Below are 19,962 nucleotides of genomic sequence, written 5' to 3'. Positions count from 1 at the left end.
AGCTGAAATATGGTCATAGTTTTTCTGTCATAATAAAGAAAAATAAGATAAATAGGAAAACTTTATCTGTGATGGCGGAGTTTGCTTACTTAATGTTCAAAGTGTGAGTGAAGCATTAATATAATTTAGAGCTTAGGAAAGAGATGACAGTAAATCAGCGGTTTATGGCAGGCCTCCCCTAGGGGGCGCCACAGGACTTCAGGGGAGATACAGAACCATAAACCAGAAAAAAGCTGATTTGCTTTGCTAACTTCTGCTGTGTGGGGGGCAAATTGGACAGATTTAAAGTTAAATGTTTATGTGACTTTATCCTTTTTTTTGCTTTGTACAGTTTCTTTGGGGTTTTATGAAAAGCACTTTATAGATAAAATGTATTGTTATTTATTATTATTAAAGTTGAGTTGACTTTTAAAGTTAGAATTTGCAAAGACGTACAGGCTAATGACAGCATAAGGCTGTGTAAACCCTGGGGTCACATGAAGCACCAAGTATAATGACAAAGGGGGATTTTTTTTTTACAGGAAGTAAAAGGGATTCCAGTCGCAGAAGTAAACACAGAGACAGCCTCTGCAAGTGCAGGGTTTTGGCGCTGAAAATGATCTAAAGCGAGTAAGAGGCAATTCTGAAGGTGGAGGATAATCTGCGGTCATGCAGTCCTGCATCAGATGCATAGATGCAAGCTCATAGTTAGCACTAGTTTAGAGTGTAGAGCGTAAAAATCAGGGAGTATAGGCAATAAGTGCATCACTGAAACTAAATAACTGGAGAAGCTGGATGCTTAAAAACACATGCAGACCAAAATATCAGAAATATAAAACTGCTAAAATAAAAATGCGTACAGATAAAACATAAATGCTTGAAAATGTAGTTATCTAAAATCATATTCTTATGAGGGTGGGGGTCCATAAATTATTTTCTCTTTCCCACTCTTTGAAAACCCCAGCAGTAAATAAAATTAGTTCCCAAATTCTCCTTGAGCTGTTTTTCTCAAGTGTCACTTGTTTTCCAGCCTTTTGTTGCCTCGTCCCAGTGTTTTTGAGATGTGTTGCTGCCATCAAATTCAAAATGAGCTGTTTTTCTTCATGAAATGGTAAAATATCTCCGTTTCAACATCTGATAAGATTATGTTTTATAAACAACATATGAAAACATTATATATTAGAAAATATGTTTTTATGAGATTTACAAGTCTTTGCATTCTGATTTTATTCACATTTTACAGTGCCCAAACCTTTTTGGAATTATGCAGGGTGTTAGAATAAAACAACATGACTTTAACACTTCAACACTTTAATACAGTGAAATGAGGAAATTATTCTTTAAATATTGTTAATATCACATCAGTTGTTCAGTAAGATGTTCAGGCTGTCCCGGCAGCTGAAGGCTGCCTCTGGCCCGTAAAGGCTGTTCTGGTTCATAACCTTAAAAACCCCTATGAGGTCAAATTATCACAGATATTTTAAATATCTCCATTTGTCTTTATTGTAATAAGAAACAATGATCACTAGGGGGAGCCATAACCTCACCACAGTGATTATTAGACGCTCTGCTCTTCTGATGAAACTAAAAGATTCCTTTTAGAAACTCAGAGCATTTTAAATACACTGCTTGAGAAATATACAGTATATTTAATATAGTTTTAAAGGTTTAAGTTCAAACAGGTTTTAAACTTTAAATGAAACAGAACTAGACTTAATTACACCTAAAACCTACAGTACTTCCCCCCCGAGAGTTCAGTTAAAAAAAGTAATATAATAAAGGATAAAGTAGGATTAAATACAATGATGGCAGGAACAGAGAAAGAGTCTAAAGTTATAAAGGTTCAGTTTACCTTTAAACAACAGATGTAGATTTATGTGTTCAGATTTAATACTTAGACTGAGGAAACATCAGAAAAACAATCTGTCTACCTGTCTTTGTGTTCAGGTGGGAGCAGTTTGATAAGAACTACCTGAGTAAGCTGCTGCTGAGGAAGTCTGTGTACAGGAAGAGTGAACTGTGGGAGGCTTATCAGAAGATCAACATCAGAGATGCCATCAGTGTCATTGATCAGGTATGAGGGGGTGGACTCACTGTTTTTCTCTTTTTCACATTCTCTGAACCAAATGGTCAGTTGCCTAATCCCTTTTAGCGATGAACTCCCTGATGGAAAAACCTTCAACACTTTTGCATAGATAGACACAACCTGCAAAACTCATTTGCTCTTTTTCCAAATCTGTAAACACATTTTCACAAACACACATTTTGGGTTGTGATGCATGATACAACCACCGGGGGCAGCAGTCAAACATAATTTAAGCACAGTTGTCACCGCTTTAGCACAGTCAGTCAAATCTGAAAACACTTGTTGCTGATGATTTGAAACCAATTTAGAGCAGTTGAGAGTAAAAGAGTTAAAGCTGATGCCAAAATGGACTTAGATAAGCTGAGAGTTGAGTCGGAAGAGGTGGCAGACTGCGAGGATGAGGATGAGGAAGACCAGGAACAGAAATTTCAGACAAAATGCAAGTCACTATGATAGACAGAGTTCTTCCTCATAGAATGGCAAAGAGGATAGCTGAAAAATCACGCTGCTGTGCAATATACAAACTATGGATGGTAGAAGGATTAAAAGGGGTGAAAAAAGTTGCGAAGTGGGTTAAAAAGCTGCACAAATAAATATTGTCAACATCAGAACCGATAATAGTTTGACACTCTTTTCAGCTCCAAAATGAGGTAACTGTTAACCAGGATGAACGCTAGCACTCATGCTGCTGATCCAGCACACACACATCAACATCATCAATAAATCACAGCTGTGGAGGGCCTGTTCTCTGGGTTTATCAGGGGCCCAGCCAATTCTGTGGGCAGACCTGAATATATCATGAGCTTCACTTTCTTTCTTATCATTGCCTCAAAAACAACCTTTTCCCTAGAGAAATTTTCATTTCTATTTTTGTGTGTACTGCATGCTCAGTAATTTTTTTTAGTACTTTTGACTGCAATGATGAAACTGTTTGGATGGGATTGCGTGATTTTTAATCAGAGAATCTTTTTTTTTATTATGAATGCAGCTTGAAAACTGGCTTTTGTGTTCACATTTTAGTAAACAGGAGGAAAGGTTTCAGGAAATGTGTCTTAGCAGTTGTGAAAACTGCGAAACCATGAACTGTAGTGGATCTTTTTTTCAGTTATGAGTTGCTGAAGATAGACGCTTCATTTTAAGGATGCATTCGGTTCAAACAGACTCAAAACTGTAGGTAGAGATCAGAGTAAAGCACAATGATGGGAGCAGATGTCCTCACATATCCAACAACCATAGAATGGAGACATTTTTCTTCCACTTATTTATGACCAAGTTGCAGTGGCACTGTTTGAAGTTTTCCAACTCTTCCTGAGGGATCCTGAGACATCGTCACGCCAAAAGGGACATACAGGATAATCTCTCCTATGAGTTCTGCACCGACCCTTGGTCTACCTCAAAGGAAGGTCCCAAGGAGTCATCTTTTGTCAGATGTCCAAACTCCTCCAGCTAGTCCCTTTCACTGTAAAGGAGGAACATTTCTACTCCAAGCTCCATCCTGATATCTGAGCTCCTCATCCTGTCTCCAAGGCTGAGCCCAGACAACTCTTAAGTCGAACACTTTCCAATAGCTTGTGTATGATCTCATTCTTTCAGCCACTCCCCAAAGCTCATAGGTGAAGGTCTGAATGCAGATTGATCTGTAATTGAAAAGCTTTCTACAATGCAAAAAATGATAAAACTTGCACAAAACTCAGCCACCTCTCATCTGCCTGAATGCTGCAGGTTGTGTTCAGCAGACCGTTGACTTTTATGTCTGCCCACCAAGTTAGAGCAAATTTAAGACAACATTAAAACAGATTTATGGGTGTAAGTTTATGTTTGTAGGAAGGTCCTGTAAAAATAATGTCAACACAGCAAATTTAGGGGAAACTTCATGTGTGGCTGTGATGATTCAGTGACCCGAGGATAGAATCAGCTGCAGACATCCAACAAAATCTCCAACAAATCAAAGCTGGGAATAAACAAGAAAACACAAACAGAGCTGCAAAACATAAACTCGAACCAGGATTTCAGAAAACACTGAGACTGGGTATCTAGTTCAACAACAGAGTATGAGGCTCATGTTAAAGGAAAAACATCTGAATTCAAGAATAAAGCGGTATTTTATGTTGGCACTGATGGCCCTGAACTTTGGCTGTGCCCCATGTTCACAGGCTGTAGTTTTCAACAGCCAACATTTCAGTCTGACTTGTGACCTTTTCTCTGGATACTGTTCCCCATTATACCCCCCCAGTTTCCTAGTCTAACCCCTGTCCTTTCTGGTAGTCATAGAAGATAAAAATGAATCTTAGAAAATAGAATTATATCAAAATATTACATTAATAAAAAATAAAGATGAAGTGAGATATGCTCAGACTGCCTGTTAACCTGGCCTTCTTTGGAATAGACTTGGTTCTAAAGACATTTCCATTTTAAAAAAAAATCTCATTTTTTTAGTTTTTAAATTAAAGTTCTCAGTTGTGCTGCTTCTCCTGTCAGTTTCCATCACTGACATCAGTCTCAGACAGGTGTGGTCTTTAGTTTGCCAGGTGAGCCTCATTACAGGGAAACTACTTAAGGAGGTTGTTCCACATTATTAAGGAAGTCACAGGTTTCATGCAATATGGGGAAAGGAAAGATCTAACATTTGATATTTCAGGAACAAGACTAGATTATAAAGGCCTACTATAAGGCTGACTGCCTTAAAGTAGGTTTTAAGTCAAGAGGGACAGCCAGTTGGACTACTGATGAAAAAAGAGCAGAACAGTTTATGCATAACAATTTGTAATAAAATTTTTTCTTGCACGTCTTTCAGGTTCCTGATATTTCTAATAAATTAGTGCTGCTATGCTTAAATATGGGTTTTTCAGTGGTTTGTAAAACTATACTGAATTTTAAGTTTTTAAGGTGCTCCATGTTCCTCATTTTAAAGCAGGTGACCTGCTGCTCCTCTGATACTACTGTCAGAAAAATGAAGTAAACAAAGAAGAAAGACTCAAGTGCAGAACAAAAACAAAATATTTAATTACATAAAATGACAAAAGTCCAAACCAAACTCCCTGATATTAATGTCTAAAACAAACCAGGTCAGAAGGAAAAAATCCTATCACTGGAAAATCCATGAGAACCACGAGCACTAAGAGGCACGGTGGAGATGAGACCAGCTAAAGGAAAGAAACATAAACTAAACACATTAGGAGGAATTAGACACAGGTGTGGTTAAAAGGGGAATCTGGTGAAGGGAGGGAAAGAAGCAACGACAGGAAGAAAACTGTATCAGACAAAAAAGATGAAACTACAAAATAAAACAGGAAACACTGGAACTCAGGCAGAGAGTAAGTAAAAGAAACATACAAGAGCACAGGGAGGGAAAGATGATCAGATAACACATGAAACATTAGAAACTAAAACATTTAGAAACACAAGGAACACAGAAGAAAAAATGTAAAGTAATATTTAGGCTGACTGTAGGCTAAAAAGTTTAAGTGTAAACTTGTATTTGTATAAGGTCTGTTTAAAAATATCATTACACTTAGTACATGCCACTTTTACCTGAAAAATCCTCGTTAATATCTTCTTTCAGGATTCTTTATTTTTCTGTTTTACATTGTGACTTCTGTACATTTTCTCCTTTCTGATTGTCTGCTGTATTTCATTGTGAAGCACTTTGTAATGGAGGGTCTAAAAGTGTTGTATTAATATTTTATTATTTATACAAAAGCCAAAGAAGGCCTGAATGGCTTGTTATGATTAATACCTGTAAATACGGCACACAGTTGTTACTTGAAATTAATCTCCACATCTGAGTCCAGGTTTTAAAGAAGAACTTCATCCTTGTATTTTCAGGTAAATGTTGATCTTTACGACTGTCATTGATGTTGTTGACCAGAAATTCTAAAAATATTCATCCTTAGATTTGGGTTTTTGAAGTTGAATTTTATTTTTATTCTCGTATGATTTTTTGTCAGGAAGCAGAAAAAAAGGATGCAATTACAGACCTAGAGTTAGGTTAATTGTCTAAAAGTAATCCCAGAAGGATCGCCACTACAATTTGAAACTATTAACTGCATTCTGTCCTTCTTTAAATGTGGCTTCATTTGCTAACAAGTCAGTTTAACCCAGGTTGACAAGATGAATTCAGTTATCTTGAGTCACAACTTGGAAAATATAAGTTAGATCAATTTAATTAACTGTTTGTGACCAAATGAAGAATTTTTTAAGTGGGAACGCAGTTTTCTTTTATGAGTGCAGAAGAACATTAGTCATCAGTAGTGTCTAAATAAATCCTGAAAACACTCTAAATAATGCCTCTTTCACTGCTTCAAAGGGAAAAACAATCAATTATCTCTGAGTTAGAACAGAGGAAAACAGAAAAGAGAAGATACTGTTAACCTTTTCCTGTGTGCATCTGTGTTTGTGTTTGTGTTTGTCGTGTAGGGTGGGAACGTCCTGACCTCAGCCAGACTGTCTCTGCCCTCCATGGCGAGTAGAGCCTCGTTCCCTGAAGTTACCAACGTCACCAACTACCTGTGAGTCACAGAACTTCTGCATGAATTTATTTAACATTTACTTAACATGAACACAGTAACACTGGACTGTGACATTTAATCATGCACTAGTCCCAGAAGCACTGCGATAAGTGTTTAAAGCAGTGTGCTGAATTTTAACTCCTGTCCACAGGAGGCTTTTAGAGGTTAAGCTTAGAATTAAAAGGAAATGAGAAAAGAACATTTGCAAATACAGCGGAGTTAAAATATTCAAGACAGATGACAATAAAATAGAAGGCTGTGTACTGGAAGTAGTCCATCAGTCCCACTACAGCCATCACTGTTAAGTGTATTATTTTTTTAAAGGAATACCAAAATGCAGTAGTTTTCATTTTTCCATATGTGATATGCAGGTCTGTGCCCTCTGTTGTTGGTTTAATGCTAGCTGTATGTTTTGTCTGTATTGTTCAGGCGTGAGAACGGCAGCGGTGTTTGTCTGGACCTGCAGGTGATCGATAACGTCCCTGGAGCCAAAGTAGAAGAGGACACAGAGACGCACCATGTCCTTGCAGAGAACCTCTACAAGCCCAGGAGACGGGTAACACAAACACTTAAATATGCTTAAAGACCTTTGACAGACATCACTTCTGATGTCATTCACAACAGCAGATGGCAGAAAAAATACTGCACTCACATAAATAGAGTTACTTTGGTTAAAAGTGACTTTAGCAGAGGAAACGGTACTAATCTATAAATCCACTCAAGTAAAAATAAAGTCTTCGATTTTTATGTTTACTGGAAGCACTGAGAAGCTACTTTAAAATACATGGCAGTTAAACAGTAAAGTAAACAAAAGGTTTAAACCTTACACGATACATTTAGTATCTGTTTGTTAGTCATCTTGTGAACAAGGGCCTGTTCACAGGTGGCCATGGCCAACCTAGAAATCTGATTGGCCAAGCTAGAAATCTGGTTGAGGACCCCATTTTCCATTTGGGGCACATGACTGCCCATGTGCTTTGTAAGAGGAAAGATTTCTACCTTAAACAGTTGTTTTAGGCTGTGGTGCAGGCTGCCTGTAGCTCTTTGCATGACATTTATGTTTCTGTTTGCTTCTGTCATTACTTAAACTTGTAAGTCTAGTATAAATGAGCAGAAATGATAGATTTTGTTGAAAAAGCTACAGCAGCCCAAACACAGAGGTCACCTCAGTAAAACTGCCAGAAATGTGTCAGTACTTCAGTGTAGAGTAATATAGACTCCCTTCACTTTTTCTAGTTTTGTTATGTTGCAGCCTGATGCTACTGTTGGGGAAAAAAACATTTTTATTCTCATTGATTTATATTCAGTGGCCATTAATGACAAAGGGAAATTGAATTTTATTTTTTTTCTGAAATTTGTTAGAAATAAATAACTGAAATATCATGTGTACATACGTATTCAGTGATATTGACTATTTCTGTTTCTAATAAATTTCTGTGTTCATTTTTTCGTTATTGGATACTGAGTGTGGATTAGTGAGAGAAAGTGTTTTTTTCTAAATGTTGCATCAGGCTTCAAAATAACTACTTTTTTTTAAAGAGGGAAGGGGGTCTAAATACTTTCTGAATGCACTGTATGCTGCTGCTGTGTGCTGTTGTAGGATGCAGTTGTGTCCTATCATGTTGTCATAGTGCCATGCTTGTCTTTCTGCAGTATCAGTCCCACTACAGCCGTCACTTCATGCCTCTGGGGGAAAAGGAGCGTCAGGACCGGGAGGTGTTTCAGAGGAACATGAAGAGCCGCATGGAGACGTTCAAATCTAGCCGACACAAACGACACAAGAAGGAGAGAAGCCTCAAGAAGGTGAAAACTTACAACAAAAAGTTATTTTTCAGGGTCAATTATCCTTTAAAAAATGTGGCAAACCGATCGCTTTGACTAAATTCTTGAACATCAATGAAGCAAAAACATCTTTATTCTCATCTCTAACTTTTTTTTGTAGTAGTAGCTCTGTATTTTCTCCTTAATTCTTTGATGACATGTTTAATTGGATAATAATTAGTGATAATTTCACCCAAATGTCCCTTGACTTTTTGGGAGGTTCACAGAACACTTAAAAGTGTCTGTCATTATCAGTTTCATCTCTTGTGCTCCTGTTTTTACGGTTGGTTTTTTAATCACAGCCATGCCATTCTCTGTTTTGTAAAATAAATGGGTGTTCAGATTAGAGGCTGTCTTCCTCCTGTTTGGGCTGCAGGTGAAACTGACTACACGTTTATTTTGTTCTGTTTTCACAGCGCCGAGGCTCTGATGTCAAGGAGGACGGCAGCGACAAACCGAGACGCAACGTCAGCTGGCAGGACAAAAGTAATGCAGAGAGAGAGAAAGGAGGCTGATCAGTATTTAGAGTCAATGATGGGCTTAAGGGGAATATTTATGTGAAAATCTTTCCTTTCACACAAATCTAACATTAATGTAGTGAAAAAAAAATTTTCACAGTCATGATCACACCTGAAACAAAATAATTCACTGAGGCAGGGGAAGATATCACCTGGTGATTGAAAACTGTAACTGAAAATTGTAACTTATCTGAAAGACTGTGTGTTCAGTATTTTGGAAACCAGTCATTATTGTCTGCATTAGGCAGTGTGAAGGCAACATACATACAGAGAAACATTTATACACATATCATTTCAGTAGTAATAAGTTATTAATTATTTTAAAGCATTAAAAACATTTATATTTAGCATTAAAAGACGGGAAAGAGACTCAGAAAATAAAATATAAGCTTGAAATAAATAAAGGATATGACATTTGGCAAAAATATGAAATGAGAAAACAAAATATACTAGGAAACCTGACATTGGGTTTCTGTTCTGTGCACCTTAAGGCTCATTCATGCTCTCTTTACAAATGTAAATAGACACATGTGTTGAAAATACTACAACCATTGCTATGTATGTACTCTCACATATTCTTTACAATGAAACGGACCTTGGAAATTTCATCCAGTGGAGGGATAGTCTGACATGGAACTCCATTTCTCCTGTGCTGTAGTCTGCCAGACATGCACTTGCTGTCTGATTTACTCTGTGTGGCTGTAGTTGTCTGGTTCTGTGCCCAGGCGAGCTAGTATCATGTTTACAGTCCTTAACTTGTAAAACCACTGGGTAGTTCAATATTGCCTCCACAAGATCCAGCATTCTGCATCAATAAGCTTCCATAAAACATGCAGAAAAATGCCCACAGTTATTGCCAAATGCAGACAGAAGACTCTGTATCTCTATGCATGTCAAATATACAGTATAAATGAGCCTTTACATTGTTATAGTGCTCTGAAGTCTTTGGCTATAATGTCATACCTCCCTAACAGGCGCAGATTCACCTGCTGGTCTTGACTAGTTAAAATGGGTTCTGTTTAGAAACCGAGCCCATAATGTCATGAGGATTTAGGCTCACAGGTTGATCTGTCTGTGCCTACGCTGCCCCAAAGAACCACCAAACTACAAATGCTCAATTAGCTGATTCCTGTGCCTTATGTAATAAAGCTTTGTTTAAAAACACAATTATCAAAATAACGTGTGAAAAACAGCTGAGTTTTTTATTACTGATCCTACATGTGATGCCTTTAACAGAGATTATTTATAGGAGCTTTCTGAATTGAAGATGTTACAGTGACGAGTCTGTGAGGTGATGTTATCTATGTGTGTTTAGATCCAGTGGTCGTACCTGTGGATTCTGAAGAGGAAAAAGGTGATCATTCAGACGCTGAGAAAGAGGAAGATGTCGGGATCACTTTTGTTGCTCGAAATCAAGAAACACCAAAACAACGGCCCCAGTCCGGTAAGAACGCCCACAGTGAACACAGTGAGCAGATCACACAATAGATTTTTTTAGGATTAATTTAGATGTCTGCCTTTGATTTAGACCAGCCTTTGCCAACTGGCAAAGTAAATAGCCTAAAAAGTCACTGAATTTATTAATAAAAAGTGCTATACAATTAAAGATTGGATTATCCTTATTACCATCATTGTTACTATTATTACCCCAAGTAATCCCCTCCCTCATCTTCATACGACCAGCGACGCCTACATGTGCCCTCTGGTTTGACTGCACACTAGTGAACCAGAGGGCTGTGTTTGTAGTCAAGACCACACTAGAGTGCACCAACACCAAGGCTTTTGGGGGTTGAGACAGAGTCAAGAATGAGACTGAGAGAAGATGACAAGATCAAGACCATAAAAGTCAATTTTGAAATAGTCATCACACGGTTAAACACTAAAAGAGCATTCTCTCTTTAATTTTAGTTAAAACAAGGTGCCTGCAACTCTGTTTTCAAAGCAGCACAATGCAAAAAATCTCAGCAAATTTGTTCATCTAATTTTGTCACAAAGAAAGTTCTTGTACATACTAAAAGCCAATGAGAAGTCTGGAAATATTTTAAACATCTGAAAAAAAATTAGATATCTGTTTAGATTTGTCTGGTGAATGAGGCCTAAAACAGGCGTTAAGATGTACTAGTGCATCTCAAAAAATTAGAATATCATGAAAAAGTTCAATATTTTTAGTCACTTGTTTCTGAAAGTGAAAGCCATATATTATATAGACTTGTTACACATAAAGTCAAGTATTTCAAGCCTTTATTTCTTGAAATGTTGATGATTATGGCTTACAGATAAGAAAACACAAAATTCAGTGTCTCAAAAAATTAGAATATTACATAAGATCAATTAAAAAAAGGATATTTTCAACAGAAATGTCAGGCTTCTGAAAAGTATGTTCATTTCTATGCCTTCAATACTTGATTGGGCCTCCTTTTGCATGAGTTACTGCATCAATGTGGCGTGGCATGGAGGCCATCAGCCTGTGGCACTGCTCAGGTGTAATGGAAGCCCAGGTTGCTTTGATAGTGGCCTTCAGGTCATCTGCATTGTTGGGTCTCTCATCTTCCTCTTGACAATATCTTGACACCAGACCCAACAATGCTTCTCTAAAGCCTTTGAAAATGTAGAGGAGGGGCCCCAGTGTGTTTCGTGCTCAGCAATGAAAGCTTCAAAATAACCAAGAAACAAAGCATCCCAGACTTTTGAAGTATGATTTTATGGCTCATTTTAAAGCATGAAGCATCTTAAACAATTAAGGTCAGTGGTTTTCAAAGTGTGGGAGAGTGAGTCTCCCCTAAGAAGAAATTACTATTTCAGTGGACCCCCACCCACAAAAAGGATTCAAATTGAAAATAAATAAACAACAACATTTCAAACATTTATGTCTGATCTTTAAACATTTTTAACATTAATATATTTTGGATATGTTGGTTTGCAAATGTCCTTAAACATCTGCCTTTCCCTCTTATTCAGTCATAATGCCATTAAATACCCCTTTTTCATATTTCTTTGGCAATTTTACAACTTCTTTTTGCCACTTTTTCCCCATTTTTTCATCCCATTTTTTGCCATTTTTCACCTTCTTGCCCATTTAAGCTACCTTTCATGATTAAATACCCCTTTTTTCCATTTTTTGCTCATTTTTATGACGTCTTTTTGCCACTTTTTCCCAATGTTTGCCAATTTGATCCCATTTTTGGCCCCTTTTTTTTTTTAACCATTTTTGCCACTTTTTGTCCATTTAAGCTACCTTTTGCCATTAAATACCACTTGTTTCCCTTTTCCTCAATTTTTGCCTTTTCTTTATGCCATTTTTTAACATTTTTTCCCTTTTTCACAGTTTTTGCCACTTTTTGCCCATTTAAACTACATTTTGCCATTACATACCACTTGTTTTCTATTTTTTGCCCATTTTTGCCATTCTTGACTGCTTTTTTGCTCAATTAAGTCACTGTCCACTCATTTTTTTGTCACTTCTCACCCATTTCTGCTACTTTCTGACCATTTTTCCACTTTTCCTCCCCATCTTTGCCCCATTTCACCCAATTTTTTGCTGCTTTTTGACCATTTTGCCACCTCTAACCTATTTTTATTGCTACTTTCATTGGTACTGATCAGTTACTTTTTTCTCCCTTTAAATAAATGTCCATTTTACCCATGCAAGAAGTGAAGTAACATAAACTCAAAACAGAGTAAAAAAGGCCTTCAAAATAAAACAAACTGAAACATTTAATGAAAAAATCTTTTCGTTTAACAGGGTGGGTTGCCTGCAAACTAAAAAGTAAAACAAAGAAGTATTTTACTCTTTCCACTAATATGACTTTCTTTCTCACTATTTATTTTTTTTCTTTCAGCATTTTCTCAAACTAAATGTTAAATATTACACAGATGAATTCACTAATAAACATCCTGATTATCAGAAAATACATCAAAACGTTCCACAGCTGTGAAACCCCTGATCTGGACTATTTAGGGTTTAAGGATGTTTTTAACCTGTTCAGAAAATTGATCAAATCTATTGTATTCTTTATGTGTCTATGGTCTGATTATATGTCCTCCTTCAGTCCCTGCAGCCCTGGACAGCCCTCAGAGTCCAGCAGCCACCCCTGCCTCACCCCCAAGTGGAGACAGCCATCTACCATGGAAGGGCAGTGTGGGCTCTCCTCCCCCCTGCGTGTCTGTGGAGGCCACAAAGATCATCCCTGTGGACCTCCAGCAGGCCTGGAACCAGAGCATCTCCTCCCTGGAGAGCATCTCCTCTCCACCTGCTCCTCCAGATCCCATCCATCCCCGAGTGAGCGCCCTCTCCAGACTGGCAGGACCCCGCCCAGCCTCCTATACCCCGCCAGGCAGCGCTGTAGGTAGCACCTCCTCTCTTGGCGCTCAGGTGTCGCAGGGCTCCTTCCGCTTCCCGGAGAAAAAGAAGGAGGAAGAGGAGGAGGAGGAAGAGGGAGGAGCAGCACCAGAGATGCAGCCACTCATGTCGTCTCTGAGGCCCCCTGGCCCCCTACCACCGCCCCCACCACCGCCAGGATCCGCCCCAGGCTCAGGGAGGAGGATGAACCCCTGTGTCTACCTGAGGAGCCTGGTGACGACGCCCCCTCATGGCAGCGGGGAGCCACACAGCCGAGGCCCCACCCAGCTGTAACAATAGATCCCAGATCAGTCAGTACGTTCACATGCAGTCAGAGAAAGTCTAATCATTTTGTGAGTGTTACAGTCACCCCATTTATACAATTTATTAACAGGGATTTATGTCTTAAACTGGGCATTTGGGTACCAAGCAATCATCCTGAATACTTTTTGTGGACACACCTCAGTTCATCCTGAAAACACTTTGATGTTCATTCTTATCACTGGAGGCTTCATTGTACACAAAATGCAGGGATACCAAGCCACTGTAAGAGTGCCACCGAGATGAAGCAGAAGCTGTTTGCATTTCTGATCTCAGGTCATCACTGAAGACATGTTAGTTTATAATAAGGATGCAAATACAAAAGTGTAGTCTCTTGGTATCCAGATTCCCAAAATGCAAAACCTTTCAAAGCCAGTGGATTGGCCATGTTCCTTGTCTGTCATCAGGCATATCCATCTTACAAAGCTCCAGTCTTAACAACTGCCAAGTCTGAGAGTGGACCCTGTCCAGTTGGTGTCATTTCAGGAGAAGGAGGCGGCAGCTACAGGCAGGGTTTAGTTACAGCAGTGGCTGCCACCAGTGAAGCAGTTACCTCAGCTGTAGCTTTAGCTGTGGTTTTTATCTGATCTCGACAGTATTTCTTTATTTAAAGACGAGCAAAACACTCTGCATGAGTTTAGTCCAACAACAAGCTCCACCCTTCATAACTACGACAGTGCCTGCCTGCCATGTTATTTATGGAGGTTGCGCATGCCTACTACCTCATTTTGTCTTGTCGCTCTGATTGGCTTGTAATGAAGCTAACAAACAGAACGTTAGCCTTCCAAAACACGTCCCATGCAATGATACAGTCCCCTCCAAAAGTATTGGAATGGTGGGGCCAATTCCTTTATTTTCGCAAGATGACTATGAGACCAGAGATCAAAATCTCAGCTTTTATTTCCAAGTGTTTACGTCTTGATCCAATACACCGCTTAGGAGATAGCTTTATTTGTAACGGAACACCACAGGTTTTGGTGAGCAAAAGTATTTGAACAGATGGACTTAAAATAGATTAAAGTGAATCAGACTTAATAATTAGTTTGCAATCCTTTTCTTGCAGTAACTGCATCAAGCCTGTAACCCACTGACATCACTAAACTTCAGCATTCTTCTTTTGTGGTGCTTTTACAGGCTTTCACCACAGCCTCTTTCCGTTGTTTGTTGGGGGTTACTCCCTTCAGTCTTCTCTTTAGCAGCTGAAATGCTCTATAGGGTTTAGGTCCAAAGACTTGGCCAGTCTAAAACCTTCCACTTCTTGCGCCTGATGCACTCCTTTGTGGTTTTTCCAGTGTGTTTTGGGCCATTATCTTGCTGCATGATGAAAGATCTCTTCTTTAGTTTGTTTGCATCTTTCCTTAAATGAAATGTTGATCTCTTGTCTCTTATTCATCTTTTGATGTCAAACCCAAATGTTTTTAGTCTAGAGCAAAAATAAAGGAATTGGGCCCACCGTTCCAATACTTTTGGAGGGGACTATATATGAAACAGTCTATCTGGAAGTTAACATTACAAAATGCATCACTGATGCAAAATGTAAAAATTTTTTTGAACTGAATTTTTAAAATACATGCCAATCTGACTGAAATGTAGTAAACTAAAATCCATGAAGCAGTACCAGCACACCTAGATCGGTGGTTCTCAACCTAGGGTCATGAGTCCCTGAGAGAGGGTCGCCAGATGCCTTCCAAAAAGTAAAGAATATTTTTAGAGGATTTCAAATGGTATATTTTACCTGTTTCAAAAAATTCATGCATAAAAATTGTGAAATGCAAAATAAAATCATAGTCATTTGGTGCAATTTATATTCTAATTACCGTCATATTTAGAAATCCCTTAAAATGTAAGTCTGCACTTGACTATTCTTGAATATGCACAGCTGTGTTCAGCTATGCTTCAACCACCTTCAGGTGCAGTGGGGGTCCCCTGTCACATGCTGCGTTTTTTTTTTTGGGGTCACAGGCTGAAAGGTTGAGAACCTCTAACCTAGATATTGGGTTGGGGATCAATTTACTCCTGCATGTACACACCTTAGTCAACAACAAAACTGGACTGAGTTTTATGTGCATGCTCCACAGTTTTCAAACCAGGGCTTGACCTGGCATAAATACTAAACATACATGAGTCTTCAGATATCACCACAAGATAAAGGCATAGCATGCACCGTGTTTATGCCAAAATTAATTACAGAGTATTTTTACAAAACATACACAGTTTAAAAGTTTGTATTTTTTTCTAATTGGCATACAGCTGGTTAGCTTGCTCATTAGCATGATCAAAAAGAAAAAGTTCCAGGAGAAGTTTGTTGTAAGTGGTCATATCGCCACCTAGAGTAAGTAGTCAGACATACTATAGTCATTGATTATTTCCTCTGTGGCTTGTGCACAGGCATGAGAACAGTACTCCGCCTCGATGGCATAACAGAGCTATAACTTCACCTTGAGTCAACTTTGCATGTAAACGTACTGACTGAAACACCTGTCCAATGCAGAGTGGAGCAAGGAACCGTGCTCCACCAATCAGCAACTTCACTTTCATTAAAAACAACACACATACACTCATTTATACCCGTCATCACAAGCATACACATATTTCTATGCCATCCAATAGGCAAGCAGCTCAATGCACCTCCTCTCCGTCTGCAGCGTCATGTCAGCAGTGAGATCTTTACTCCCTCCTATAGTCTGATGTCTGAGCAGAACGCAGGGTTCAAATGTCACCCTGTCTGCACATCACCAGCCCTCACACATCACCAGCTGAGACTAAAGGTTCAGACAACTGATAGGACAGAGGAGGTCTTTTAAATGTTATTTAATGTATTTTATGACTTTGATGCAACAAAAATTCAGAGTTTTATCAGTTTGTGTCTGAATCATTCTATAAATTACTATTCTAGTATTTTATAAACCCAGGTTTATTTTTGCATGTTTTGAGTCTCAATAACTTTTAGGTACAGAGCTCCTGTAGATGAATTCAACAAGCAACTATGAAAACAGGCTGCTACAAGCTTAAATTACAGTGCTGTTCATCTGTAAACTGCATCTCAGAATGCTCTGTTTGCTTTTGTGTTAAATGTTGGTTGTTACCAACTTGAGACATAAGGACGAGGTTTAAACTGAAGCTCTATTGTTCACCTATCAATTCTCAAACTGAATATGGAGCACTTATTAAAAAACATATTTCAACTTACATAAGGATGTATTTCCAGAGGGACTCTTTCCTCTCATGTCAGACAGTTTTAACTGAGGTCTGACTCTGAGCTGATCAGTTGCAAAAAAAGAAGTTTTAGCATTATGATGCGGTGAATCACCATAAAAGACTATTTGGCAGCTATTATAACAATTTTCATGGCTGCTGTCTAAAATAATCTACTGGAGCAGTTAAGAAACGTTCTGTACCTTTAAGTTATTTGGACCTCATTGATGGAAAACTAATATCAAGGTTTAAAAATACCAGAATTGCATATCAAACGCCAGCGCTGCATCCTGTCAGTAGAAGGATGAAAAGCACTGATAAAAGATAAAATACAACCCCAGTTCCAAAAAAGTTGGGGCACATTATAAGATTTAAATAAAAGCAGAGTGCAATGATTTGCAAATCTCATAAACTCATATTTCAGTCACGATAGAGTATAAACAACACATCAGATGTTGAAACTGAGACATTTTACCATGTAATGAAAAATATCAGCTAACTTTGAATTTGATGGCAGCAACATATCTCAAAAATGTTGGGACAGGTCCATGTTTACCATTGTGTAGCATCCTCTCTTCTTTTAACAGCCTGTGAACGTCTAGGGAATGAGGAGACCAGTTACTGGCATTCTAGGAAAGTAATGTTGTCCCATTCTTGTCTAATGTAGGATTCTAGCTGCTCAGTAGTCCTTGATCTTCTTAGCCCCGTATTTCATTTTATACTGCACCAAATGTTTTCTATTGGTGAAAGGTCTGGATTACAGACAGGCCAACACAGCACTCAGTGAAGCTATGCTGTTGTTACAGATGTGATATGTGGATGGGGGTATATGTTTTTCTCTAAATCCTCTATTTACTTTTCAGAATTTATGGTTCATTTCCAGATATGTAAGCTGCTCACACCATAGACACTAATGCAACCCCATACCATCAGAGATGCAGGCTTTTTAACTGTGCACTGAGAGAGCATTTTGGAGTTGTTGGATTGTGTATTTGATGAGTTTGATGAGGGAAAGCCAGAAATACCAGAGGTCTTCATAGCGTTAGCTGTTCAGCTGGTATATCAGCCCCCCAGATCTAAAAAACAGCTTGCACCGACAACTAAAGGAAATGAACCTATTACTAAGACTACAGGAATTATGGCAATGGGTGAATTTGCCAAAATGTTGAAGTATCCCTTTAATCTGCAGGACATGGCATCCATGGTTCTAAATTTTGTTTAATTGACCACAGAACAGTTTTCCATTTTCCCTCTGTCCACTTTAAATGGGCTTTGGCCCAGAAAGACAGCGGTATTGCTGGATAATCGTCACATATGATTTTGTCTTTGCAAGATACAACTTCAGCTATGTAGACAGTGATTTCTGGAAGTGTTCCAATTAATTTTCCAGCCTTTTGTTGCCCCATCCCTACTTTTTTTTAGATGTTTTGCTGCCATCAAATTCAAAATGAGCTGATATTTTTAAATGAAAAGTAAAATGTCTCAGCTTTAGCATCTGGCATGTTGTTCATGCTAGATTGTAAATAAAACATGCAGTTAGGAGATTTGCAAATCATTGCATTCTGTTTTTTTTTTTGTTTGTTTGTTTGTTTGCATTTTATCATGCACCCCAACTTTTTTTGTTATTGGGGTTCTACAAAGCATTACCAGGCTGATGCTTACAAATGTTTCTTCAATTTTTGGATTGATTTTAGCAGCTTACTCACTGACTGTTTTAAATATTAAAACACTCCACATCTGAGATATTCCTCCAGTCATAAAAACGAACAGCTTATATAATAACAATGAAAAGTTCATTATCCTGCTGGAAGGGGACGCTGACTTATCTAATGTCTTAAATGATCATTCGATTATAGACATCTTTTTTGTACCTTTTGGACTTTGTACTTGCATAGGGTAATGTTAAATATTAGTGTAATACCACAGCTTTTAGGTGTCACAACAATGATTGTTGAACAGAGGCACAGTTTCACAGCGGCCCTTTAACCTGATGCTTTTTAAAGCCTTATTTCTTCACACAAAAATTTAAAACGTGCATCAACATGAGTATTTATTGTTAAAGCTGCTCAAATCTAAAATGTATTTTGTAAAGGTACAAATATATAGAATACAGAGTAGTTTATTTTGAATGACCAAAGTGTGTAAAAATGAAGCATAATGAACATTTATACCTTATGTATCTGTGTATAACTGCCTTACTCTGCTGTGTCTGTGTACTGTAGCTGTTTGTCTGTCTGGTGTTCCTCTGTGTGTGTGAGTGTGTGAGCGTCTAGGTAAAGCCCAATCATGAGACTGTCCACAGGTTTATCAGTCCATCAGCAGGAAGGATGCTTCTCTGATGGCTTCATGTGTTTTGACCCTGTTGTGTTGCTTGTTTTGCCAAAGAATCTGTTCGCCTTAATGTCAGATCTGCTTTCACGCTCAGCTTCAGTCTGATTAGAGCCCAGCAGCCTGTGCAGAAGCAGATAACCCCCAGGTGGAGGTACTGTCCTATAGTCCATTTAATATCTTTAAAAAGAACATCTGCCTGTTATCACAGGTTTGTTCATGTTATGTGTACTTGCAACAGGCAAGGTCAGATAAGGAGTGAGAAAACTTGGCAGTCAGTAATTTTTATTTTTGTAGAGTTTGTTTAATAAGTTTTAAGAAACAGCAAAACGAAATACAAATAATTCTACAAGACTGGTTGGTCCATGCAACATTAGTAACCAACTACAATTTAGACTCTGTCAAGGCTGCCCATAAGGGAGATAAAGGGAGAGTTTCCTAGGGCCTGAAGATAAGTGGTGATAACCATATTATATTTTTAATTTATTTTTTGATAACCATATTATATTTTTAACCTAAATATAATCACCTTTTCAATGCAACAAATAATGAATTTTATTTAAACCTCTTTCTTGAAACAGAAGTATTTTGTTACTGGTGATGTAAACAATGTGGATAAACTGAATGATTAGGAAAGTAATCATAGCTAAGACATGATGCGCACAAAGGGGGCCAGAAGATAGCGTAAAAGAAACTGAGACAACTTTTATGAAAATAATTACATAATTATGAAACGTCAAAAAATAGGCAAATGGTAGCAATAATGAGTAAAACACACACAAAAAGGAGTAACAAACATGGACAAAAAGGGGGAAAAAATGGGTGAAAAGCACCAAAAAATGGATAAAAGTAGCAAAGAAGTGGTGA

The 19,962-nt window shown here is 38.1% G+C and overlaps 1 protein-coding gene across 1 annotated transcript in view; it reads left to right on the top strand.

Annotated features, from left to right (window-relative positions):
- The window catches only part of slc9a5 (solute carrier family 9 member A5), a 54,588-nt gene extending 41,043 nt beyond the window's left edge, over positions 1-13,545 (top strand). Inside the window, exons 10-16 of the mRNA XM_041788735.1 lie at positions 1,927-2,053; positions 6,482-6,573; positions 7,003-7,129; positions 8,227-8,376; positions 8,811-8,880; positions 10,228-10,356; positions 12,962-13,545. Of these exons, the coding sequence (XP_041644669.1) occupies positions 1,927-2,053; positions 6,482-6,573; positions 7,003-7,129; positions 8,227-8,376; positions 8,811-8,880; positions 10,228-10,356; positions 12,962-13,545 (1,279 nt within the window). The remainder of the gene's footprint in view (positions 1-1,926; positions 2,054-6,481; positions 6,574-7,002; positions 7,130-8,226; positions 8,377-8,810; positions 8,881-10,227; positions 10,357-12,961) is intronic.
- The last annotated feature ends 6,417 nt before the right edge of the window (positions 13,546-19,962 follow it).

Source organism: Cheilinus undulatus, linkage group 1, assembly GCF_018320785.1.
Source record: "Cheilinus undulatus linkage group 1, ASM1832078v1, whole genome shotgun sequence".
NCBI classification, from domain to species: Eukaryota; Metazoa; Chordata; class Actinopteri; order Labriformes; family Labridae; genus Cheilinus; species Cheilinus undulatus.
The sequence above is the reverse complement of the archived record's forward strand: the minus strand, read 5'-3'. Positions and strand labels throughout refer to the sequence as shown.